General features: G+C 45.2%; 2 protein-coding genes and 1 long non-coding RNA gene across 5 annotated transcripts; 1 reads left to right on the top strand and 2 right to left on the bottom strand.

Annotated features, from left to right (window-relative positions):
- Positions 1 to 575: 575 nt before the first annotated feature.
- Positions 576 to 17,260, bottom strand: atl2 (atlastin GTPase 2). Of its 2 annotated transcripts, none has more exons than XM_042066479.1 (13): positions 16,935 to 17,260; positions 14,702 to 15,129; positions 14,456 to 14,590; positions 13,972 to 14,076; positions 11,682 to 11,732; positions 10,864 to 10,920; positions 9,180 to 9,272; positions 8,419 to 8,557; positions 6,120 to 6,247; positions 4,528 to 4,584; positions 4,068 to 4,139; positions 1,885 to 2,316; positions 576 to 1,683 (listed from the first exon to the last, which is right to left on the bottom strand). In XM_042066479.1, exons 1-13 carry the CDS (start codon positions 17,008 to 17,010, stop codon positions 1,561 to 1,563), a joined length of 1,896 nt encoding a protein of 631 aa, XP_041922413.1. In that variant the 5' UTR covers positions 17,011 to 17,260; the 3' UTR covers positions 576 to 1,560. The 2 variants fall into 2 exon arrangements, with proteins under 2 accessions (XP_041922413.1, XP_041922414.1); XM_042066480.1 differs by lacking the exon at positions 16,935 to 17,260 and adding an exon at positions 15,444 to 15,928.
- Positions 576 to 19,488, bottom strand: LOC121685775. The gene is made up of 2 exons (XR_006023436.1): positions 19,454 to 19,488; positions 576 to 1,525 (listed from the first exon to the last, which is right to left on the bottom strand). It is a non-coding gene; the product is annotated as an uncharacterized LOC121685775 (long non-coding RNA).
- galm (galactose mutarotase) lies at positions 18,462 to 26,027 on the top strand. Of its 2 annotated transcripts, XM_042066518.1 has the most exons (9): positions 18,462 to 18,830; positions 19,216 to 19,370; positions 21,743 to 21,949; positions 22,336 to 22,417; positions 23,568 to 23,699; positions 23,747 to 23,765; positions 24,016 to 24,190; positions 25,656 to 25,775; positions 25,808 to 26,027. In XM_042066518.1, exons 1-8 carry the CDS (start codon positions 18,644 to 18,646, stop codon positions 25,731 to 25,733), a joined length of 1,035 nt encoding a protein of 344 aa, XP_041922452.1. In that variant the 5' UTR covers positions 18,462 to 18,643; the 3' UTR covers positions 25,734 to 25,775; positions 25,808 to 26,027. The 2 variants fall into 2 exon arrangements, with proteins under 2 accessions (XP_041922452.1, XP_041922453.1); XM_042066519.1 differs by lacking the exon at positions 23,747 to 23,765 and having other exon boundaries at positions 23,568 to 23,703.
- The last annotated feature ends 919 nt before the right edge of the window (positions 26,028 to 26,946 follow it).

The raw sequence follows: 26,946 nt of genomic DNA, 5'->3' as shown, positions 1-26,946 counted from the left end.
GACGGTGCGGACCCTTTTGGCCAGAGACTCTATTGGGCCGTCTCAAGACAGTAAATGGGCCATTTCAGCAGCTTTTCTGACAAACCCCATGCTAGAAGACAAATATATTACATACAAAATATGTCAAACACACGCTTGTTACAAAATACACATAAACTCAGAAGTTAGAAGGCAGAATATTGAGTTTGAGGTCACTGATTGGAGATTTCCATCTTCAGACCAACCATCACAATGTCATTCTCAGAGAACAATGAAAACACAAGCAATTGTCATGTTCAGTACATTAAAATAAAGTGCTCATATAAATTTGCATTCTATGCATGTAGATAATCATATTTGGGATTTTTTGTACATTAGGCAAAACAAAACAAAAACAGCATATTAACACATGCAAGAAAAGGCCAGTTTAGGAAACAGGATGGACGCTGGACAAACCTTGACATCAGAACGAGGCTTTTTGGGTTTGGGGCAACTTAAACAGATTTGATTTCACTCCCACAAATCAATATGTAACAATATATAAATAGATCAATATATATAAGCTAAATGTCACAAGAAAACACAGGAATTAGTGGTAAATTTAAAATATGTATTTTAATCAACTTTTAAAAAATAAATTACAGGGTGCAGCTTTTAAAAGGCCAGATGAACCCCAACCCTGCGTCCACCAATCCGCTACTCTCGGCCCTCAGAAAAGTGGCTTCTGATTGGAGCTTGTGGAAGGGGTGGGGTCAGGGGCGGGGCTTAGAACAAAAGATAACAAAAGACAACACTGGTCTCCACCGCACCGAATCAAAGAACGCGCCAGACAAACTTCACACTCACCTACAGTCATCTACAAAAATGATACAAAAATCATGGATTTATACATTCATGTACATGCGCTGTCATCTATGATACAAATTAACATGATTTTCTAGCAACTGTACAATGGAGAGCTTCACGCAAACGAGCCTTGGATGGATTTTGGTGCCGAGCCTTCTGATGATACACGTCAACACAACGACCACTGGTCGAGTCGTGACAGTATGCCTCTACCTCGAAGTCTGTACTCTGCATCTGCCGGTCTGTGAGTTTATCTATACTTGTTTACAAGGCTGACAGTGAGAACAGAAAAAGGCAAAACAAATAGAAAATAAACAGAAAATAAACAAGGCCCTCAGAGATAAGGGCTCAGGTTAATGGTTGTCATGGCACCGTTAACACCGTACTTGGCAGAACAGGGTCTTCTGGTTTCAGTATGCGTCACTAACAAACGAGCGTATATAGGTCAGTTTGTCTCTATGCACAAGATGGAGTCAATCTATGTGAAAGTGGAGTCAGTAGATCTGTGTGTATGCATGAGTGAGTGAGTGTGTGTGTGAGTGGGTGAGTGTGTGTGGTCAGTTTGATTTGCCAGCATTGGAGAGGGGCTGGGGGGATTGACAACTAGACAGGTCCAGGTGTTGAGTGTAAACTTTGGTTTTAGTTCCACTATGAGATGAAGTCCATTCTGTTTTCTTCTCTCCCATTCACACACACACAGCTAGAGGGCGGAGGTTGTGTCTCGAGGGTCGGAGGTCAGTTGGGTTTTAACTTTGCACCGGGATTGGCCAAGGGCTCCGTTAAACTGGCTCTTATTGAGTTCACTACAGTCTGTCTGATATTATCCTCCATGTACTGCTCCGTCAGAGGCTTCAGCACCTGAGAGAGAGAGAGAGAGAGAGAGAGAGAGAGAGAGAGAGAGAGAGAGAGAGAGAGAGAGAGAGAGAGAGAGAGAGAGAGAGAGAGAGAGAGAGAGAGAGAGAGAGAGAGAGAGAGAGAGACAGATGAAATTCAGCAAACAAAGGAATAATAATAAAAAAAAAAGAGTGTGAGTGCGTGTGTGAGTGAGTGGCCCCTCACCTGTTCCCACAGGGCCTCCGCTGTGATGTCGATGGCCTCGGCCACCTCCCTGTACTCGCCCGAGTAGCGCACGTACGCCCAGGCGCACAGCGACATCAGCGACACGCCCATCACCAGGTTGGCCAGCGCGGCGATGGCCGACAGGCCAATGAAGCCCGTCACCGTGGAGATGACGTAGGCCACGAACATGACGGCGAAGAGCGTGGCGGGGGTGCGTGCGGCGTAGAAGATGTTCTTGCTGTCGTTGTGCTTGATGAAGTTGGCGTACAGCTCGTCCAGCTCCGTCTCCAGCTGGTCCTGGTAGCGCTGGCAGTACTCGGCGCCGCCCATCTTCTTGACTGCGCGGAACTGTCGGACGGACGTCTCCTTCAGCTGCTCGTGGTAGCGATGCAGGTCAGAGGGCGCGATGTATGGCTTGGTGCCGCCGCAGATCTGATGAGGCAAGGCACTCGTATTTATATAACACACTTTGTACCAAGGCAATTCCATGAGCACACGCACGCGCACACACACACACACACACACACGTAGCTGTTGCGTCTGTACCACATTTTGGGTCCAAGTGCCTAGGGACTCTGGGTCGAATCCGACCTGCGGTCATCTCTCTCTCTCTCTCTCTCTCTCTCTTGACTAAAGGCATAAAGCCACACAAATATATATTTCACACACACACAGTCTGAAAGGCCAAAGATGCCACTTTCGACACGTTCCTCCATGCAAGCAGAGGCACAGGGAGAGGTCAGCACAGGGAGGTGTGTGTGTGTGTGTGTGTGTGTGTGTGTGTGTACGGAGGGAGAGGTCAGCAAAGGGAGAGGTGTGTGTGTGTGTGTGTGCGCGCACGGAGGGAGAGGTCAGCGCTTCTCACAACCCACTGATAACTTCATCAGGAGCTATTCTGAACTAGACAGCAGGTCTTTTAAGTCAGGTGCGAAACAATTAAGGTAACACAATTTTTGAAAGTAGCATCTTTCCAAAAGTCTTTCCAGAGACAAAAGTATGTGAAAGTGTGTGTGTGTGTGTGTGTGTGAAAGTGACCTCTGTCTTAGCAGCGTAGACTGGAACAGTATGAAGCTTTTGTGCAAACGACTTGAAGCCAACCAGAATAGCACATTTGTGACCAATCAAATCACAGGAAAAAAATATACTCCCCTGTTCACCAAGGAACACACCCACGAGAACAGCAAGGTCTCACGCACACACACACACACACACACTCTTCTCCAGAGGGCTGGTTTGGCCTGATCGCTCAGAAAATAGTTGTCCTGCTTTTCCTATGTGGGTCAGTTGAGAAAGCTGCTATTCTGGACCTGCTCTCCTCCCAGCACTCTCAGTATCTAGGCTATCTGTGTCCTGCCACTCTGGACGGACGTGTTGCGTAACCACACACACACACACACACACACACACTTTCTCCAGCGCTGCACTGCGCTCCAGGCTGGGTGTGCCGTGGGAGGGAGAACTCATTTCTGAACTCCCCAGTGGAGCTCACCACCACACAACACTCCTGAAACTAAGCTGCTCACCACCACACAACACTCCTGAAACTAAGCTGTTCATCGCCACAACACTCCTGAAACCAAGCTGTTCATCGCCACAACACTCCTGAAACCAAGCTGTTCACCAGCACACATCACTCCTGAAACTAAGCTGCTCACCAGCACACAACACTCCTGAAACTAAGCTGCTCACCAGCACACAACACTCCTGAAACTAAGCTGCTCACCAGCACACAACACTCCTGAAACTAAGCTGCTCACCACCACACAACACTCCTGAAACCAAGCTGCTCACCAGCACACAACACTCCTGAAACCAAGCTGCTCACCACCACACAACACTTGAATATAAACACATGACTAAGCGTATGCGATGTTGTCTGATGAACACATGAATATAAACACATGACTAAGCGTATGTGGTGTCTGATGTTTAGCCGTTTAGACGGAGACGCAACCCGGGTCGTCTTCAAAACTCTACACTCTGGAAGGAGTCTTCAGATTTGTGCGTCTTCAAGCCCCGATGGCGGGGTCGCCGTGGAAACGAAAGGCACTTATGATAAAATATTTTGTCGTCTTCCTTCGCAATCGTCCTCGTATAAACGGCCCCTGAGCGTATGTGGTGTCTGATGAACACATGAATATAAACACATGACTGTGTGTATGTGGTGTGTTGGCAGCCCTCACCTGCTCCATGCCTTTACTGTAGGTGTCCTTGGCAGCAGCCACAGCAGTCAGGTTGTTGGCCTCAGCAGTCGCCTGAGGGGGAGACACACACACACACACACACACACACACACACACGGATGTGAAGGGCAACACAAACAGATACACCACTTCGTCAGTGTGTGTGTTTGTGTGTGTTTGTCTGCACACATGTTCTTCTCTGTACAAGTTTAGAGTGAATCACTAAGTGTGTGTGTGTGTGTGTGTGTGTCTGCACACATGTTCTTCTCTGTACAAGTTTAGAGTGAATCACTAAGTGTGTGTGTTTGTGTGTGTGTGTGTGTGTGTGTGTATGCCAGTGAAGGTCTAAATAGAAGGTGCATATTTATGTGCAGTGTCTGTGTGTGTCTGTGTGTGTCTGTGTGTGTCTGTGTGTGTCTGTGTGTGTCTGTGTGTGTCTGTGTGTGTTGACTTAACAGACCTGTAACATAGATTTGGGGTGGGGCAGCTCCTCCCCCTGGTAGATCTTGATGTAAGCCTGGAGGTCAGAGGTCAAAGGTCAAAGTCAGGGTCAGGGTCAAAGGTCAACCCAGCCTCCTCCCCTCACAATAAGAGTGAGGAAGGAGCAGGACAAAGGTCTTGGGACATTCCGTAGCTCAGGGAATCCATCCAGTCCTGCGTTCCTTTGAGGGTCACGTGTTCTGCAAGCCTCGGTTCCAAAAAAGCCATTGTTTTAGCCCCAGCAGCAGTTCCTGCCTCCGGGCCCTGAACTGACCCCAGCTCAACTGCCCCACCACCCCCCACTCCCACTTCATTAGGCTCAGGGGATCATTATCTGATATACAGGGTCTGGAGGATCATTATCTGATATACAGGGTCTGGAGGATCATTATCTGATATACAGGGTCTGGAGGATCATTATCTGATATACAGGCTCAGGGGATCATTATCTGATATACAGGCTCAGGGGATCATTATCTGATATACAGGGTCAGGGGATCATTATCTGATATACAGGGTCTGGAGGATCATTATCTGATATACAGGCTCAGGGGATCATTATCTGATATACAGGCTCAGGGGATCATTATCTGATATACAGGGTCTGGAGGATCATTATCTGATATACAGGGTCTGGAGGATCATTAACTGCCTAACAATATAAAGGGTCTGGCTATAGGCGGGCAGTACAGGCCTGAGAGCTGAGAGTGCAGTATTGACTGAGCCCCCCCCCCCCCCCCCCCCCATACACACCACCCTTACTGCCCATACACACACACCCCTTACTGCCCATACACACACCCCTTACTGCCCATACACACACACCCCTTACTGCCCATACACACACACCCCCTTACTGCCCATACACACACACACCCCTTACTGCCCATACACACACCCCTTACTGCCCATACACACACACCCCTTACTGCCCATACACACACCCCCTTACTGCCCATACACACACCCCTTACTGCCCATACACACACCCCTTACTGCCCATACACACACCCCTTACTGCCCATACACACACCCCTTACTGCCCAAGCAGGTAAGACTGTCTGTCACAACGCCACAGAACCGCTTAAGGTTCTCCTGAAGATTCCTTTAAAATAGGGTTCTATTTGCTCCTTAGTCAGGTTTGCTTGTGTGCCAGAGATAAAGAGGTGCAGGTACCTTAAAGCAACACCAAAGAACTTTCCCTCTGTCGCACGCATGCTGTTTGTTTATCCAGCAACGGCTTTGCAAATAACAATGTCCACAGACAAGGTAGAATATGTTGCATGATTTATGAAAGTACGATGTATTGCGACATCAGATGCAAGTCAAATTTGTAGTTTCTTATGTCTCATTCCATCGAACTACAGATCCGCTACCCGATCTGGCAAACTTACATAGTGCGGTTATAGCCGATAGAGGGCTGTGAAGCGCATGCAGAAGTGCCGTTCATCCTGTTACAAGTTGATGAACCACTGAAACGATTTTGGAAAAATTATTTTAAGGTACAAAAAACTCTTTGGTGTTGCTTTAAAGTATCCTGTAAGTGTAAGAGAGATAGAGAGGTGCAGGTACCTTGAAGTACTCGAGCAGGTCTCTGCAGGTGACCTTGGCTCCATTGATCTCCTTCTCCACCAGGTGCTCAGGAGCCAACAGCAGAGGCACCAGTTCCTGTAGAGTGCTCTTAAACTCGTCATCGATGTCTGCGCGCACACACACACACACACACACACACAGAGTACAGATGCAGTCTTCAATGCCTGCGCACACACAGAGTACAGATGCAGTCTTCAATGCCTGCGCACACACACACACACAGAGTACAGATGCAGTCTTCAATGCCTGCGCACACACACACACACACAGAGTACAGAGGCAGTCTTCAATGCCTGCGCGCACACACGCGCGCACACACACACACACACAGTACAGATGCAGTCTTCAATGCCTGCGCACACACACACAGAGTACAGAGGCAGTCTTCAATGCCTGCGCACACACACACACACAGTACAGATGCAGTCTTCAATGCCTGCGCGCACACACACACACACACAGAGTACAGATGCAGTCTTCAATGCCTGCGCACACACACACACACACACACAGAGTACAGAGGCAGTCTTCAATGCCTGCGCACACACACACACACACAGTACAGATGCAGTCTTCAATGCCTGCGCACACACACACACACACAGAGTACAGATGCAGTCTTCAATGCCTGCGCACACACACACACACACACACACACACACACACACACAGTACAGATGCAGTCTTCAATGCCTGCGCGCACACACACACACACAGAGTACAGATGCAGTCTTCAATGCCTGCGCACACACACACACACACACACAGAGTACAGAGGCAGTCTTCAATGCCTGCGCACACACACACACACAGTACAGATGCAGTCTTCAATGCCTGCGCACACACACACACACACAGAGTACAGATGCAGTCTTCAATGCCTGCGCACACACACACACACACACACACAGTACAGATGCAGTCTTCAATGCCTGCGCACACACACACACACAGTACAGATGCAGTCTTCAATGCCTGCGCACACACACACAGTACAGATGCAGTCTTCAATGTCTGCGCACAAATTCCCACCAACATGCTCTCCTATAAAAAGCATATGCACAAAATCAACACCTAGAACATCAACACCTATTCCAGTGGCTAACTAGAACATCAACACCTATTCCAGTGGCTAACTAGAACATCAACACATATTCCAGTGGCTAACTAGAACATCAACACCTATTCCAGTGGTTAACTAGAACATCAACACCTATTCCAGTGGCTAACTAGAACATCAACACCCAAGAGTCCAGAGCTAGATGGCCAATCAGAAAGAATAACCACCACCACTACCGTTATCATATTAAAGGATAACCACCACCACTACCGGTAGCATATTAAAGGATAACCACCACCACTACCGGTAGCATATTAAAAGGTGCCATGTGTAAGAATTGAGGTAAAAATATCCAAAAAATTAGCTACACGCATCAAAAGAATGAGAAGAAATAAGGGCGATGATGTCATTAAAAAAATGACAAGGTATAGTGCTGCAGATATATCAACCTGAATTAGCATGCTAAATCACTAGCCACAGCCCGACAGGTGTCATAATACCAGTTTCGGCCATGGGAGGCAGTATGCGGGCAACATAACCGCCAGCCAAACTGCAATACACGTTTCTCGGTTGTTACTCTAGGGTAAACCAACTCACTTTCTGGAGGTATACTGCCCCCATCTTTTATGGAATGTGGAGTGTGAATTGATTTTTTGGCAGACATTACACATGGCACCTTTAAAGGATAACCACCACCACTACCGGTAGCATATTAAAGGATAACCACCACCACTACCAGAATCATATTAAAGGATAACCACCACCACTAGCGTTATTATTCCTAAGGCAAAATGTCCCACTAACATGACATCTATCCCCAATTATTCCATCCCAACCCCACCAGAACAGTGAGATAGAATGTAGCAGCAGCTAAACAACAACAACAACAACAACAACAACAACAACAACAACAACAACCCCACCAATCCCCCCCAGTCATGTGGCTTCTGAAATGAACTACAGTGTGTGCATGTGTGTGTGTTTGCGCGTGTGTATGAGGTTTCTATAGCCCTCCCCACAGAGGCCCTTTGCCATGATGCAAGAAAACAGCTGATTGTGTGTGTGTGTGGTCATGGATTTGTGTGTGTGTGTGTATAGGAAGGACTTTGAGTCTGCATGCATGTTTGTGTCCCTCCATAAATGAATGAACACTGGGTTAGTGTTGCATTAGCGTGCAGGTGTGTGTGTGTGTGTGTGTGTGTGTGTGTGTGTGTTTACCCTTCAGCCTGCCATCAAAGTTGGGGTTGGTGGCGACCTTGAGGCCTGGATGGGGCAGCAGGAAGCAGTCGATAGAGGAGAAGCAGGCGTGGATGTGCTTACGGACGTTCTGCAGCTCCTCATGCTGGTTCTGCGTCACCTGAAACACACACACACACACACACACATTAATAAAAACACACAACACGCACACATCCATAAAAACACACACAAACTATCTTAAATACGTCAAAGCCCATGGACATGCAAAAGACACAACAGTCTATCTGTGTCCGACACTAAAACATGTTTGCTAGCAAGCGCAGGCCCACATGAATTATACACACACACACCTGTGTCCATCACTAAAACATGTTTGCTAGCCAGCGCAGGCCCACGTGGAGTATACAGTACTCCCTCTACTAACTAAAGGCCCTGTGTTTATGCTGGAATATTAGTTTAAACTCTACTAACTAAAGGCCCTGTGTTTACACTGGAATATTAGATTAAACTCTACTAACTAAAGGCCCTGTGTTTACACTGGAATATTAGTTTAAACTCTACTAACTAAAGGCCCTGTGTTCACGCTGGAATATTAGTTTAAACTCTACTAACTAAAGGCCCTGTGTTCACGCTGGAATATTAGTTTAAACTCTACTAACTAAAGGCCCTGTGTTTACACTGGAATATTAGTTTAAACTCTACTAACTAAAGGCCCTGTGTTTACGCTGGAATAAGGAAGCAGGGGCCAGTAGCCAGCATGCGTCCACGCTGATCCTCACCTGAAGCCGTCGATCCAGGAAACCATTGCCTCCTTCCAGCCCATACCTGTGCTCGTAAGGGTAACACCAGTCTCTGATCAAGAACATTAGTTTCTAGAGAGAGAGAGAGAGAGAGAGAGAGAGAGAGAGAGAGAGAGAGAGAGAGAGAGAGAGAGAGAGAGAGAGAGAGAGAGAGAGAGAGAGAGAGAGAGAGAGAGAGAGAGAGAGAGAGAGAGAGAGAGAGAGAGAGAGAGAGAGAGAGAGAGAGAGAGAGAGAGAGAAGAAAGAAAGAAAGAAAGAAAGAAAGAAAGAAAGAGAGAGAGTGGGTAACACCAGTCTCTGATCAAGAACATCAGTTTCTAGACAGAGTGAGAGTGCGAGATGCACTTTCTTCATCACTGTGAGAAATACACAAATATACAGAACTCATACTTTAACAGGCTTACAAGCCTAATCCCAGGGTTACGAAATCTAGGAGAACAGGATATAATGTCAATCTTACTTGGACAGCAGGTCTTGCTGCCATATACAGTACATAACTGAATGCCATAAGGCGAGGGACAGTGGTTCAGGGCCCGTCCCAATACCTCCCCTTCCCCTAGATTTTTGCCCTAACCCTCGTTTTTGCGTGTGCACGTGTAGGGGTAGGGTGTCCCATTAATTTAGGGAGCAAGGGGAAGTGCTATTTTCCCCTTAAAATCAACCCTCAAAATATAGCCAGGACTGTTGCAGGCTTAAAACGAAGTGGGAGATGAAATTACCCAGGATACCGTGCAAGCTCAGCAAGCCGGCCACATTTTTCAACCAAGATAGCTGACACCGCTGGAAAGGAACAATTGCATTGCTCATATATTTTCGCAAATAAGCATATTAAAATTTCAAAATATGTTGGAATATGTTAGTTTGATGCACATCCTAACTGTCTTAATTTGAACACTAATGTTAGAAAATCTCACAAAGCTATCTGACGATGTCCATGATCTCACGAAGCTATCTGACGATGTTCATGATATCTGCGGAGTGCTTCGAGAGAGTCTGCCCATCAAATAACGTTATGTATCTGATCTGGGTAGTTTTGTCAATATTTAGGATGTGTGTTCCGGCGTTCAGATGAACACGACTATCTCTGTTGATTAACCAGACGTAGATAAACTAACACAGCCCACACAACAGTCAGCACGACCGCTAGAACCGGCATGTTCCTGAATGAAAATAGTAGAAGGCTACTACCGGTAGACACGTCGACGCTGCATGTGACGTAGGTGAGCGCGTTCGCTACGCTAAGATCTTTACCCCCACTTCCCTCGTCGAGGGGACTTTACTGTCGAGGGCACTCAAAACCAAGTGGAAGTTTTAATAGGGGAGAAATGAGACGGGCCCTAAATGTTATAGAGAAAGAGAGAGATGTAAGTTAACTTAGTGTTGACCCAGAATAACTTTTGCTTGTGTTTAGACAAACAGGTGGCTGCTGTAAAGAGCACGGTACGACAGGTGCGCTGTGTACCTGAGAAGGCTTCTCATAGATATGCAAAGGTGCACTGTGGTACCTGAGAAGGCTTCTCATAGATATGCACAGGTGCAATGTGGCTGTGTACCTGAAAAGGCTTCTCGTAGATATGCACAGGTGCAATGTGTAAAGTGGCTGTGTACCTGAAAAGGCTTCTCGTAGATATGCACAGGTGCAATGTGTAAAGTGGCTGTGTACCTGAAAAGGCTTCTCGTAGATCTCCTCCAACGCCAGTCTGCCATACTCCGTGAACAGCTACCAATGTAATAAATAAACATAAATAAACAACCAGTAAACAAACTCCTTACAGAAATAAACAACCACCTCTGGGTTTGCTGCTTGGTGTAGTAGTTGATTGGAAATGGAGGACAATTTTTCAAAGGTGTATTCAAGGAATTGGGCTATGAAGACAATATAAAGTCATATATAGTCATACTATGTGAATCTTTACAGTGGCAAGCGCTTTTCTTAACGCCTCACATGCCTAGATGAGGAAGCGCTCACATGTGGGTTCATAGGTAAATGTCCATTCTTAATGACGTCACATGTGGGTGCATAGGTAAATGTCCATTCAGTTGGCCCACCAGGTCTACTCTACTGTAACAGTAACAGCAGTGTTTCCCCATTCAAAAAAGAAAAAAAACTTCAATTGCTTGTTAGTCTTTATCAAAAGCGGTCGTTCACTTTGTGTGAATGACGCCATTTTCTGCATCTTTTTTATTCCAACCGTGGGTCCTTTTGAGGAGAAACAAGAACATGCACGTATCCTGACTTGCTTACACCTGGCTTGTCCTAGTCGCTCCTACACATCCTGGATTTGCGTTAATGAAATGTGTTGAGCTAGGATGACCAGACAACGCTAGGTCAAGCCTCGCTTTATCACTTATCTTGGATTTGTTAATTCTGCCTTTGTGAAATACCCCTCGGTTCCTTCCCAGACGACAGAATGCAACCCGTTTACTGTCTGAGCCCATTCACACCTGCAGATACATCAGACTGTCTGTGCTCTTAGTTACCTGAAGATGTTGCAAGTCATCCTCTTGAATATTCTGGGAAAGATTGTAGACCTAGAGAGAGAAGAGAAAAGAGAGAGGGAGAAAGATAGAAAATAGCTTTAACATAACCCCATATGGAAATAAAAACAAAACACCAAACTTGAATTGCAAAGCAGATTTCCTCAGTCATCCGGTTTAGGAGTGGGGCGACAAAAGCCATGCGCTTCTCAAGTAGGTGAAATAGATTACGATGAGTCTTACAAAACTAACCATGGGACCTCCACAACTGATCCCAGACCAGGCTGTTGTGACGCAACCACAGGATTTCTGCTGATGAAGCATGCAGGGCAGTGCTACCAGATGATCTTACAAACAAGCATGTTTGTGTGAAACACGCTAGTCCAAAGAGAAAAAAATAACACTTGTGCAGAACTAAACAAAGCTCATGAAATCTCTAGATGTGAATGAATGCAGAAAGCTTTTCCCCCTGGCTGTCTGGCCGTACTTGCCTAACCTGGTATGGCTGATAAATAGTTCATTTCAAATCAAACCAAAGTTAGACTTTTATCGGAAAGTTACCCATTTCCGCCCGTGCCCTATTTTTACCCTTAAGGGTATGTACATCATCTCCGTACCAAAAATGACATTGTACAGTGACTCCAAGAGCTGTAAACAGTGTTGTAAGGCTGCGTGTACAAAACCGCTTGGAGCTCCAGTGGAATTTTGATTTCGCAACGAGAATTCTCAGTCTAACCGCTGTGTGTGATGTGCCAAGTGAGTTGGTGGAAATAGGGCACCCACCAGCCCAGCACCAACCTACGAAGCACGCTAAACAAAAGCGGATATTTTAGGCAGTAAAAGCTTCCTTTAAGAACCAAACCAGATTTTGTTAAAAATCTACACACTTATGGCTACTGAAAAATGTAAGGTTTATCAAGCAAATATTATTTTGAAGTATTAAAAAACATCTTTGTTTTAGAATTTTACAACGAAAGGGGGAAATCGTTACTTTTACGATGATTTGATTAAAGGAGAAATCCTTTAAAAACATGGGAGCTCCCAGAGTGTAGCACTGTAGCTGCCTGGCTGCATTAGCTGCTGGCTGTAGCAACTGGAGCTGGGTAAAACCCATTGTTTTTTGTTTTTTTCGTACCAACAGTACTCGGTGAAAAAGCGCAACATGCGGAGATTGCTAAATTAACAAATGTCATGGGCCCCACCACCACCACCACACACACACACACTTAAACAAAACCAACACGCCTCTTGTAGGAGTCACCTTATCTGCCACCCGTGGGAGGAGAGCGATTCCCACAGACTTGTAACTGGTTTCAACACGCACACCTCCTCTACTTTCACCTTGTCCAGGCCCATGTCACAACACGCCGATTCTGTGAGATTCATGGGCTTATGCTGCAATACCGTGACTAATCAGGCCATCATTCAGAGCCACTCAACAGGTCATTTACAGCACTGAGGGCTGACGACACACACACACGAGATTCTAAACACATTATTTAAAGCTATAACAACTTCTTCCTCATCAGCAGTGAACGCAAAACCATGATAAGTCATGTTTCCCAAAATAAAAACTAAAACTGAACCAGAACTATAAAAATTAACTGAACCTCTGAGAGCCTCTTGATTTCGAAGCTATAGCGTTATCCCACTCGTCGCCGATTGGCTGGCCCTTTATGGGGTCTGATGGAAATGTTAGTGAATTATGGTGGTGTTCCAGACTACTACAGGGTTCCCACTCTAAGTGAAATGTAAAATTCCATGACTTTCCCAGACAAAAAAACTAAATTTCCATGACCTACTTTATAATGAAGGGTACAAGATTTCAGAACAGTTGGGTAGCGTTCAAAAATGTTTTACTTTTTTTAGAGCGAGAGATGAATAAATGGGTATTGAATGAACAAAGTTGCTAACCACAACTACAGTACTCAAGCAAGCAGTAAAGCTAATAACAAGATATACACCAATTCTGAATTCAAAATTCCCTGATATTCCATGACTGTCCCCAAAATGATAAAATTCCCTGACTTTCCATGTCTGGAATAGACTTTCCAAAATTCCATGATATTCCAGAAATTCCATGACCCGTGGGAACCCTGCTACTGTCTCCTTGATTACTGGGGCTAATTAAAATGTTTTGTGAAGACTTGTATGTGCCTCTGTTATGACTGAAGGCTTATAAACAAAATGGTTAATCTCATCCCTACTTACCTCACGGGAGGTTTCACCCTCCCTCCTCCCTTCCACTCAGTCAAGCAGAGACACACACACACACACACACACACACACACACCTGTACAGAGCTGGTCATTGTGCTGAGAGCAAACACCGTGGCACAGTCTTTGATGGTGGACTGGCTGTCAAAGGCTCCCTGCGTATCCACTAGGAGAACAGCCACCTGATAGGACACACACACACACACACACACACACACACACACACACACACACACATTTGGCTATTCAAATACACGAAGACAGAGCAAAGCAAATTTTGGCAAATGCCGATACGGTTAAAAAATATGAGCTAGAAATCTCATTAACCAAACACAGTCAACACACATAATCTCTTTCTCTCGCACACACACACACACAAATCACTACAAAATGAATGCAGCGAACACATGCTTTGAATCAATAATCTGGTGGACTACATCATCCGAACATTTAACATATCTTGAAATAAACACTTCAGAATACTGGGGCTGCATTCAGAACCAGTTGGTACTTGTAAATTGGCAATTTACACACACACACAACACACACACACACACCTACCTTACTGCCATCTGGTTTGTCCACCACAAACACGTCACTCCACACCTGGATACCTGTGGTCTCTCGCTCACAGCCCCCCCTCCAGGTGAAGCCAGTTAGAGGGTCGTCATTCCCCCCCATCCATGAGCTAGTGGACTGGAAGAGGAAAGTAGCAAGAGATGGAGAGAAGGGGGGGGGGTGTAAACCCATTTGGCTTTCAGTTGTTTATGTGAAGCAAGCAAACAGTGAACAGTGTGTGTGTCTTACCTGACTATACATGTAGCGCAGCATGAAGTCCAGCAGGAAGGACTTGCCTTTCCGAAAAGCTCCGGCCACGGACAGCACCACCACGTTGAGGTCCCGCACGTGCTCCTGCATCAGGATGCTCTCCAAAGCCGCCGCATCCAGCTCAAAGCCGTGGTCATCCTCATGCGCCACCACTACCTGCACCGGTCCAGCCTTCTCTGGCTCCGGTCCAGCCTTCTCTGGCTCCGGTTCTGGCTTCTCTTCCGGTTCTGCCTCCACCTCCAGAGGGGCAGAACACTTCTCTAACAGAATAGGCTCGTCGTCATCATCTATGAAGCCCTCCACTTCGGCTAACGGGGCTTCAACCACCTGGCAGGTCCTCATGTTCACCCCCTTGGGCACTTGGGGTGGTGGTATCAGCATAGGAACATCCTCAACACCAGTCATAACTGTCCAAAAAAGTTTTGTATGAACGTTACGCAGAAGACAAAAAAGACATGCATGCACGAGCAAAAGTTGCTGGTCGTGCTGGTCTCCCACTAATTGGGCTGTGACATTGGTAGTGTCAATCCGAGTTGTACATAAACCAAGAGTTGAATGCTTTATGTGTGGCTACGTAATTGACTGATTTCAACTAATATGATTATCTGATGTTGAATACAGAATCTCTCCATGTCCGGAAATGCCCGAAACACCATTCCATTGCGGCATTTTTCTGACGCTGTTGGACTGAACAAATCGCCGTTTTGTCTTTGCAACTCACCAGGCTCACGAGTCATGTTCTATTCCCGGCACGAGTCTCTGCTAACCCTTGCACTTTATCCGCGAGCCGCGATAAGCCTGGATCCGTTAAGTCGCGAGTCTAAATATGGCAAATTTTGGTCCCTACGTAGAAAAAAACAAAACAATCTGAAGTCCACTGTGAAGCGCGACTCAGGCGGACAGCCAACTGACCTCAAGCTGGCCGCCTGTCAAACAGTCAAAACTAGTGCAAACCAGCAAAGCGGCAAGGACAAACAAGCCAGGGAGAAATGTTCCACAAAAAAGCGGTCAACGTCAAAACATTAATTATGCTGATCTGATTTAAACAACAAATATACCTTCATTATCAAAGACATTAGCTCCCTCTTGAGATTGACACGCGCAAAAGAAAGGGCTCACATTCTGCATTCTTGGCAGCGTAGAATAATGTCAATTCAAGTAGGCTATTTCCAAGTCTTGGCTTTGATACACCATCTATTGTTAATTACATTATTATGTATGTATTAACAAAATTAAATAGATCATTAAATCCACTAGTAGTCACATTCTCTGAGTTAGTAGACTAATAGAAATATGCCCAAAAAGTTATGAGTTATGTTGTGCAAATGGCACAGGTCTGGAATTCGTCAACATCAAGCACGCTTGTGCCGTGGTCTCGGCTGCATCCACATGCAGTGCCCCGCGGCCAGCAAACAACAAAATTAACCCATGAAATGATACGATCCCTATTGGAACTGGAGAAGGAAGAGAAGTCCGTGTGACTTCTGAGTTCATGTGAAACTAGTTATCGAAGGCAAAACTGAAAACAGCGAGTTTAGCTAGTTGACCATAGCCTAATAGACACAGAAAGAGATTTCCATGGCTTTATTCCCACGTCACTGTACAGTTGGCCTATCACCACAGGAAAACCCGACGAAAGTGACATAAAACCATCACACCGTGTCTAAAACTACATTCAGTTGTGTAAAGATCGCAGTTATACACCACCGAAAATAAAACAGACGAAACGCCGACCATACTAAAGGTAATGTGACTGGAAAGTAAACTAGCTAGCTAATAATAGCTACTTATAAATACCCGTGTCAGGCCAGTCGCGCACACTATGGACAGACATGCAGAGCAAGACGATTTGTGTACACAAAAGCCCGAAACGAACCGTTAACTTAGAAGACTGAACCAAACTCGTGGCAAGCTGCCGCACAACAACGTTAGACCCGTTTCTGTCTCCATAGTCCGAGGAGGAGAAAGGACGCAACGGTTCGCCTGATGGCCGAAACAACGGGTCACGTTCATTAACATATATCGCCAGGTGAGCGTGAAAGCTGTCTGCCAGGAGAGGTTAAGTACCAGCTGTAACTTTCACCAGGTCACCACACGACCACAGTTATCAACAACTATTAATTTATGACAGTAAGTTTTGCGACGGCATGTACTACCATATTACTCCATTGAGCTACACAATACATCCGGTCGTTAAAAAAACAAACTTTACCTTCTACCGATTGTCGACTTTTACGGCTCTTCTTCGACGAGCGACTCCGATTCCTCAGCCCGCTGTCTTCCGCCATCTTGTCCAGTTTAAACTCTCCAGCGTGACGTTGCGCGCCGACCGATTTCTTCTCACCACTGTTTTTTTTTTTTTTATAAAGTTTCAGAGCGCCTACTGTCGGCGTTTCCGCGAGGTCCTAAAGCAACTCAAACCTGATCTGGAACGACGTCGGCCTTAGTTAAAACATCCCTCAGATAAATAATGATCCAAGTTGTATTTTTCAGCTGTATAAAAGGGTCTATGTTTTATACAAACTCAGTTAGGCGCCTGTTGAGAAAGAGCGCGCGTCTGTTCACAGCTGTTTGATCAATGTGCAACGCAACCCGTGTCTGGCAGCTGCCGAACTGGACACTGCAGAGCTCAAAGATGGCCAGAATAACACTTAGTTATCAGTTCAGCTGCCGTACACATCTTCACATGTAATTTTAACTGACATAATTTAACACCAGAAATTAGTTTAGGCCTACACTGCACTGCAGATATATCTACCTATTTATAGTGAGAACTGGGGTCAGGAAATATTTTACATAGATTAATCTAGAATATTCATTCGGAAATCATGACTATTATACTCAATATTCTCTATATTACTTACTATATAATAGTAATGATCATCATTCTATTTTCATAACCTAATCTAGACTATATTTATTTTTTAATGACCTCAAATAATTGACCTATGACCCATAATTTTGTGAGGGAGAGATGAAAAGATGCACCGATTCTAACAATGTAGGCCTATAGGCTAGGCTATTACACACACACACACACGCACGCACGCACACACACACACGCACACACGCACGCACACACGCGCGCGATTAGGGGCTGGGGATCAACTGAGATCCCATCCTTGGATTAGATATCTGATCTTTTGCAACAAATTAGCAACAAATCTTTGCAACAAATTAGAAAACCTGCAGATCTATGTCTTGTAGGCTTAGGCTACAGCGCAGCCCAGGAAAAGAAACTTAGAAACGTGATATCAGCCTGTAGCAGGCTGCTATTGGTGTTGTTTTATAGAAAGTGTTGGCCTGGATGATGTTGAATACAGAAGCACAGGGATGAAGGCGCGGAGAGAGGAAACCCAGTTACTAAAAATAATAAGGTGGCAGCCAGCGGAAGGACCCTCAGAGGATTCGCTAATCTGGAGCTGTACTATTTATAGTCTCGCACATTCATAGGCTTTACACACCCACACTCACACCCATCCACACACACCTATCCACACACACCTATTTCCACCAGGTCAAGTGTACCATGCTGACGCTTATCTATCAATAGGCCCATTATTTAACTATTTTAGGGTACAATACAATAATTAGTAGTATAATCTGCACACTATCTAAAAAAACAGTTATTAATATATCAAAAGTGAGTAAAACAAATGAGGAAAAACTGCAGGCCTTGGCTACAATCAACGCTATCGAAAAACTACAACACATTTTGTCGCATACTGATGATGTCGACATCACGCGCAGTCATGCACTCTGTGCAGGCGGTGCAGATGTAGCTGTAGTCATATGACAATTAAATTAGTCCAGTTAAAGTAGTGACACAGTCAGATCTATAGTCAGTGTTCATTATAGGTTGGAGCAGATGGTTGGTTTTATCTAGCTCATTCAGCGGTGAGAAAAGCTGCGCGTGTGATCATGACAGAGGTAAAGAAAGAGGTGTTCGGAGCCGTCCCCGAACTAGGTTCCGTAGAAAAGTGGACTTTGAGCACAGACAGTCTCTGTGTGGAGGTCATCTCTCTGGGTTGTATCGTAACGGCAATAAAGACCCCCGATCGGCAGGGCCACTTCGAGGATGTTGTGCTTGGTTTTGATGATTTAGAAAGTGAGTATGGTTGACTGTCTCTGCAGCACTGATATAGCTTTTTCTTGTTTGTGGTCATTCTTTGGCTGTTGTTATTATGTTGTTTGACAACGAATGCAACAAGACGATTTCTTCTGCACAACCAGGAAGGTTCTTTTCTTAACCATTTAGCTCGCCCCTTGTTCTACACACCCGTGACAGGAAGACACTGGTTACCTAGACAGTGTGATAAGCTGATCTGTTGTCTCTTAGGTCTTTTGTGTCTCTCCAGTCTTCAGTAATGCACCAGGAGCCCTAATTATACAATTTACTTTACTATTTTAATCCATATCTGTATCAAGAAGTGGGTTTTTGTCATGTATGTGTGTGTGTGATGTTTATGAGCTCTGATGTGTGTAATGTACAGGTTACGTGTCAAACCCACGCTATTTTGGTGCAGTGGTGGGCCGGGTTGCAAACCGGATTGCCAAAGGCCGCTTCTCCATAGACGGACAGCAATACAAACTCGCTGTGAACAATGGGCCTAACGCTCTCCATGGGGGCCTACAGGGATTTAACAAGGTACTCACACACACACACACACACACCTTATAGGCATGAGAATTTAACAAGGTACTCACTCAATCACTCAATCACTCACTCACTCACACACACACACACACACACACACACACACACACACACACCGTATAGGCATAACAGGCAACATTAGGCTTAGGCTATAGTTTACTTCGGTCATGCCAGTTCTTTGCTACTTGTGAGAGTCCTAGGCCTACTGTGTGTGCTGTCTGTGCAATAATGTTTCGGGTGTCACTTAAGAAGACATCTGAAGATAAGGAAGAGGTCGAGTAAGGAAGTGAGGAAATGTGTAGGCTTAAAGGTTGTATCAGCGATGGCGGGGTACGTCACTTCTATTGATGTTCAAACAAAACAAAGAGCTAGCTCGCTACTCCCTTCCCCTCCCTCCCGTGCAATTGAACCTCTCTTGAACACGCATCTCTTTTTTATACTCTTTTGATCCCGTGAGGGAAATTTGGTCTCTGCATTTATCCCAATCCGTGAATTAGGGAAACACACTCAGCACACAGTGAACACACAGTGAGGTGAAGTACACACTAATCCCGGCGCAGTGAGCTGCTTGCTACAGCGGCGCTCGGGGAGCAGTGAGGGGTTAGTTCAAGTTCCTACTGGTCGGGGTTCGAACCGGCAACCCTCCGGTTACAAGTCCGAGGCGCTAACCAGTAGGCCACGGCTGCATCTCGTCGGTTATTGGTTGGAACACTTTATTTTGCCTTTGAGTGGTTGGCAACACTTGTTGTTAGCAATTGTTTTTGTGCGCAGATCTCAGAGCCTAGGCTGCCTACAGCGACGCATTTTTTTTGACGGCCTGCTTATGGGGGGGCAGCTAGCGGATTGTTAGGACAGATTAGATGAAAGTGATCATTTATGTTTGGGCCTTTTTTGGGCCTGCAATCGCTGATACAACCTTTAAATAACATAGGCTTAAATAACATAGGCTTAGATTTTGATGCAGCACAGACCACATATTCTTTTCTCTGCTTTTACCTCATAGGCCTAATAGAAGATAGCCTAATAGAAGGTAGCCTACTCATAGGCCTAATAGAAGGTAGCCTACTCATAGGCCTAATAGAAGGTATCCTACAGACAAAGATAATGGCAAACTATTCTGGCAACATCTTGTTTCATAACTTAATTTCATTTTTGTTCGGTTTTAATCACATTATTATGGCCATTAAATGTATGCTATTTTGCACGCTAAAATCTGATTCATCACAAGTAAATACAATAAATAATGGGAACGTAAGTTGGATAATTATATTCTTAGTTGTAATTCCCCTGTAGGCCTCTGTCCTGCTGGTGACCTCAGTGAGAAGTAGGCCTACCTGTTATGACTCTCTTAGCCAGTATCGAGAACTCTGGATCACTCGTAGATCTACGAGTGTTTTCACGACACTCTTAAGCTACGATGGTTTCGGGAAACAGTCGGCAAATCTTAAGAAGTTCGTAAGAGGGACTTTACGACAGGCTGCAAATCTTAAGAAGTTCGTAAGAGGGACTTTACGATGCTCTTAGGCTGCTTTCGGGAAACCTGGCCCTGGGGATTTAACAAGGTTCTCTCTCTCTCACACACACACACACACACACACACACACACACACACACACACACACACACACACACACACACACACACACACACACCTTATAGGATGGGGATTTAACAAGGTACTCTCTCTCTCACACACACTCTCACACACACACACACACACACACACACACACACACACACACACCTTATAGGATGGGGATTTAACAAGGTACTCTCTCTCTCACACACACTCTCACACACACACACACACACACACACACACACACCTTATAGGATGGGGATTTAACAAGGTACTCTCTCTCTCACACACACTCTCACACACACACACACACACACACACACACACACACACACACACACACACACACACACACCTTATAGGATGGGGATTTAACAAGGTTCTCTCTCTCTCACACACACACACACCTTATAGGATGGGGATTTAACAAGGTACTCACACATACAAGAACATACACAGATAAAGGGAGAGTGAAATTACACTCTGAAGAAGTGTGTGTGTGTGTGTGTGTGTGTGTGTGTGTGTGTGAGTGTGTGTGAGAGTGTGTGTGTGTGTGTGTGTGTCTGTGTGAGAGTGTGTGTGTGTGTGTGTGTGTGTGTGTGTGTGTGTGTGTGTGTCTGTGTGTGTGTGTGTGTGTGTGTGTGTGTGAGAGTGTGTGTGTCTGTGTGTCTGTGTGTCTGTGTGTGTGTCTGTGTGTCTGTGTGTCTGTGTGTGCGTGTGTCTGTTGGTGTGTGTGTGTGTGTGTGTGTGTGTGTGTGTGTGTCTGTTGGTGTGTGTGTTGTAGGCATTGTGGACGAGCGAAATCGTGAAGAACGGAGTCAAATTCAGCCACTGCAGCCCTGATGGAGACGAAGGTTACCCTGGAAACCTGCGTGTGTCTGTCACCTATTCCTTGGACAAACACACTCTAAGCGTCCATTACAGCGCCCACACAGACAAAACAACACCTGTCAACCTCACCAACCACTCTTACTTTAACCTGGGAGGACAGGTATGACTATTGCCCACACGCACAAAACGACACCTGTCAACCTCACCAACCACTCTGGGGCGCTAACTAAGTTAGCAACTTTGTTGATTGCAATGCAATTTCCCATTGCCAACCAACAGGTTAGCAACTCTGGTTTTGGGAAACGCACCCCTGGTCAGTTAGCATAACACATCAAAGCAGAACACTGTTGCACTTAAATCCATAAGTCACTCAGCAACAAGCATACTAAAATATACAGTATATGCATACACAAGCATAAATATCTACATGTACCTGGGTGTGATACAATTCAATTAAATAAGCTTATAAACACTTCTGCATACACAATCACACACACACACACACACACACACACACGCATTATGATGTCCGTTATCTCTGTGCAGGGCAAAGTTGATATTTATGACCATGAGGTAACTATGTCAGCCCAGGCTTACCTGCCCGTTGATGACACAATGATCCCAACAGGTACGTACGGCATCTATCCGCCTCCACTGTGTCGCATTCCTTCAGGCATGAGAAATTCCCTCTCATATCTAGGAGACTTGATGCATTGGCATGAGAAATTCCCTCTCATATCTAGGAGACTTGAGGCATTGGCATGAGAGATTCCCTCTCATATCTAGGAGACTTGAGGCATTGGCATGAGAGATTCCCTCTCATATCTAGGAGACTTGAGGCATTGGCATTAGAGATTCCCTCTCATATCTAGGAGACTCGAGGCATGAGAGATTCCCTCTCATATCTAGGAGACTTGAGGCATTGGCATGAGAGATTCCCTCTCATATCTACAGTAGGAGACTTGAGGCATGAGAGATTCCCTCTCATATCTAGGAGACTTGAGGCATTGGCATTAGAGATTCCCTCTCATATCTAGGAGACTCGAGGCATTGGCATTCGAGATTCCCTCTCATATCTAGGAGACTCGAGGCATGAGAGATTCCCTCTCATATCTAGGAGACTTGAGGCATTGGCATGAGAGATTCCCTCTCATATCTAGGAGACTCGAGGCATTGGCATTAGAGATTCCCTCTCATATCTAGGAGACTCGAGGCATGAGAGATTCCCTCTCATATCTAGGAGACTCGAGGCATTGGCATTTCTCCATTCAGCAGATCAGACACTCTATTCATACCCACTTGCAGTCCAGATATAGGTCACAATTTCATCAGTGGCCACGTGTGTTCCCAAATGAACCCATGATGTTAGTGTTGTCGACACCTTGCGCTAGCTAATGACTTTAGCCATCTGATACTGCTGAGCCAACAGGTCCAAGGGCTGAGGGACTTCCCCACTAAGCCCAGAACAAAGACTCAACATCTCCCTCTAGTGGTAATGCTGAGAATAGACTGGTGGGACCCTCAGCTCAGAGAAAAGTTGATGGTGGAAGAACTGAAGCTGTCAGAAGAACTTTTTGGGTTCTGGACCATTATGTTGACATTCATTAGGACTGAAGTTGTACAAGTTGAAGTTGAGCAAGAGTTGTATTTGAGTTGCATGTTCAGTGAAGGTTACGAGTTCTTTTGTTCACACACACACACACACACACACACACACTCACACACACCTCTTCCTTGTGAGTGTTTCTACAGCAGTTTTTCTGTTTCCTCTCATGCAGGAGAGGTGAAGTCGGTGGAAAACACGCCCTTTGACCTCAGAGCACCCGTTCTGATTGGCTCCCGATTGAAGGAACTTCCTGGTCCTGGATTTGACCACAACTTCTGTCTGTGGGAGCCAGCGCAACCATGCGCCAGGTAGAGACACACACACACACACACACACACACACAACCATGCAAGGAGCATCCCTGCGCCAGGTAGATACGCACACACACACACAACCATGCGAGGAGCATCCCTGCGCCAGGTAGAGACACACACACACACACACACACAACCATGCAAGGAGCATCCCTGCGCCAGGTAGATACACACACACACACACACACACACACACAACCATGCGAGGAGCGTCCCTGTGCCAGGTAGATACACACCTTCACTCACAGATACACTGTGATACACACAGACCGGACTTCTGGAGTTATAGTCTGTCCCCTTTGGCAGGGTGGTGCACCCTGAGAGTGGGCGGGTTCTGGAGGTGAGCACCACCCAACCAGGAGTCCAGTTCTACACCTCCAACTTTCTGGATGGAACCCTGCGAGGTAAAGGTGGAGCCTGCTACCCCAAACACAGCGCCTTCTGCCTGGAGACCCAGAACTGGCCTGACGCAGTCAACCAGGTGACCTGTCAATCAAACATCTCATAAACCACCATTGTCATGATTTCATATGTCTACCACCATTCAGAAGTCTTTAAAAGAATTATGGAATCAGATAAACTCAACGCTACTTCCATATAAGAAGGTAAGCGAACGTTTGGAAAGCGTACCCCCTATGCGAGGCCCTGAAGCTAATAAGCTTCACCTGGAGTTAGCATTCCATTGACCCCCATTCATTTTGGCGTCACTTTAACAGCGAATAACTTTACCTCTGACGCATTTTTAAGCCTTTATATGAACCATTTCTGTTTCGAGAGAAAAAATTATTGTGTGACTAGCGTCATAACCTCATATCTCACTTTACGGCTCTGTTGTAAACTTTTTTTGGAAAATCGTTGCTAAATTGATGTCTTGAGCATGCGCATGAGCGAAATGACCGTATTCTCTAAATAAGAAACTGGAAGGCAGTCTAAGGGGAAGACCACTGGTAAGATATTTAGGAAAGCATTGAGGGAAAAAACAATGAAGTGATGTTTTGTTGAGTGGGCACTTTATCGGAACAAATCACCAACAAAAGCTGCACTTGAATCACTCTACACGTTATCAAACTCGGATCACTCTACACGTTATCAAACTCGGATCACTCTACACGTTATCAAACTCGGATCACTCTAACTTATCAGTTGTCTTTGCACTGCTATCAGACGACTTACTGTGTTTAGTCCGTTGCTTAACGTCACATATTTATCACTCAACTGACACGAGAATGCGCACTACATCAGTTCACCAACAGGAAACGGGTTTAAATTGGCTTCACTTGTCTCTATGTGTGGCTGTGTCCATTTCTTTACTGTCTATGACTACAAGTCACGGAGAGCAGGAGAGGTTAATGAAGACATGGAGAGTTTAATGAAGGTTGTCTTAGCGCAGTTACCAGGCGGCTTACCGTGTTCAGGCCTGTGCCAGTGGCCATGCACGCGTTCTCACGCAACTGACACTGAGGATGCGCCGTACAATAGGGCTTAAAATTGGCTCCACAACTTGGCTTCTCTATTGAAATCCTATGGGTCCATTTCTTTTACTGTCTGTGCTTCCACAGTGAGGTATTATGGGTAATATTGCAGAGCCCCATGATTGTGTGAGGTTGTGCACTCTAACATGTTGCTGGAACTTATTGTGTTGTGTGTGGTGTGACCGCTACCATGGATTCCTTCTTCAATGGTGTGCAACTGTGTGTGTGTGTTTCTTTAACGGTGTGCCGTTGTATGTGTGTGTGTGTGTGTGTGTTTCTATAACGATGTGCAAGTGTGTGTGGGGGTGTTTCTTTGATGTTCAACTGTGTTTCTTTAATGATGTGTAACTGTGTGTGTGTGTTTCTTTAACAGTGTGCAACTGTGTGTGTGTGTGTGTGTGTGTGTGTGTGTGTGTGTGTGTGTGTGTGTGTGTGTGTGTGTGTGTGTGTGTGTGTGTAACTGTCTCTCTGCAGCCACGGTTTCCTGATGCCCTGTTGAGGCCTGAAGAGGAATATTCACACACCACTCACTTCAAATTCACTGTGGTCTAACCAGAGATGTTCACAAGTCATTTTTTTGGAAGTCCAAGTCGAGTCTCAAGTCTTTTGTCACGAGTCCAAGTCAAGTCTCAAGTCTTTGGCCATTTGATTTCTCCCTAAAACTGTATTGTTAAATTTTATGCTGCCATCCATACAGTACAGTATCAAAATCAGTTGTAGGATAACTTCATGGGGTTTCTGCCTGCACTGCAATCTGAAGAAACTCTTCAGAATCTGAAGAACTGCAATCTGAAGAACTCTTGTTTATTTTGCTTGCCACTCATAAAATCTGCATGATACAACTGACATATGTGTAGTGTGGGGAAATGATTCTAATACTGCAATGTGCAAGCTTGGAATTTCATAATTTTAGGGGCAAGGCCACTTGGCCTTCAGTTGGGCATATTTGGTGTGGGGCACAAAGGCCACATGTCAGGGCACCAAGGCCAAAGTTAACTATACAGTAGTAGGCTATAAAAATTACAAAAGTTGTATTTAGCCTATTCACAGCAGTAGACCTGCATCACTATGAAACATGACAAAAACATGAAACATGACATATTACATAGAATATGATCAGAATCATCTGATTTTAATATTTACAGATATCTAGGCTATATTTAACATTTATTTTCTATTTGGCCTGTCATGAAATCATGTATTGAACAATTTAGCACAATTCACTAGAACAATTTAGTGAATTTGGACGCACTTTCTTTCTTGCCGTGCGCTGTCACTTTCTCCATTGCGTAAAAGACAATTATTTTGCACTGTGAATGCTAAGATTATTTTGACAGGCCATAGGCCCAATAAAATATGCTATTAGTCGGATGCAAAGCAGAATATTGAAAGAAGGGGGCACCAAGGCCACATTGACCTGTGAACCTCCGATTTTCAAAGAGGCATCACGGACATTGCAAGGCGCAATGACGGCCATGGCCGTCTTGAAATTCCAACCCTGTCTATCATATTTTTTTCTGAAATAAAATGTGGGCAGCCAAGAGTGGATGTGAAACTGAAAATCATGTATGCTTTAATGGAGTTAGCTTAATTTTCTTTACATCCAGAACTTACATTGGTTCTCCAATTTAGGACATAGTAGGTCTAATGCTAACACACCCCTTAAGCTTTCGGACCTGGTGAAATATTAACCTAAGTCTGTCACATCATATGGCCAACTATAAATATGCAATCTTCCTGTTCCCAGCATTAGCATAACAGTTTG

The sequence above is a fragment of the Alosa sapidissima genome, chromosome 16, assembly GCF_018492685.1.
Source record: "Alosa sapidissima isolate fAloSap1 chromosome 16, fAloSap1.pri, whole genome shotgun sequence".
Classification (NCBI taxonomy): domain Eukaryota; kingdom Metazoa; phylum Chordata; class Actinopteri; order Clupeiformes; family Clupeidae; genus Alosa; species Alosa sapidissima.
This window is presented reverse-complemented; position numbering and strand designations above follow the sequence as displayed.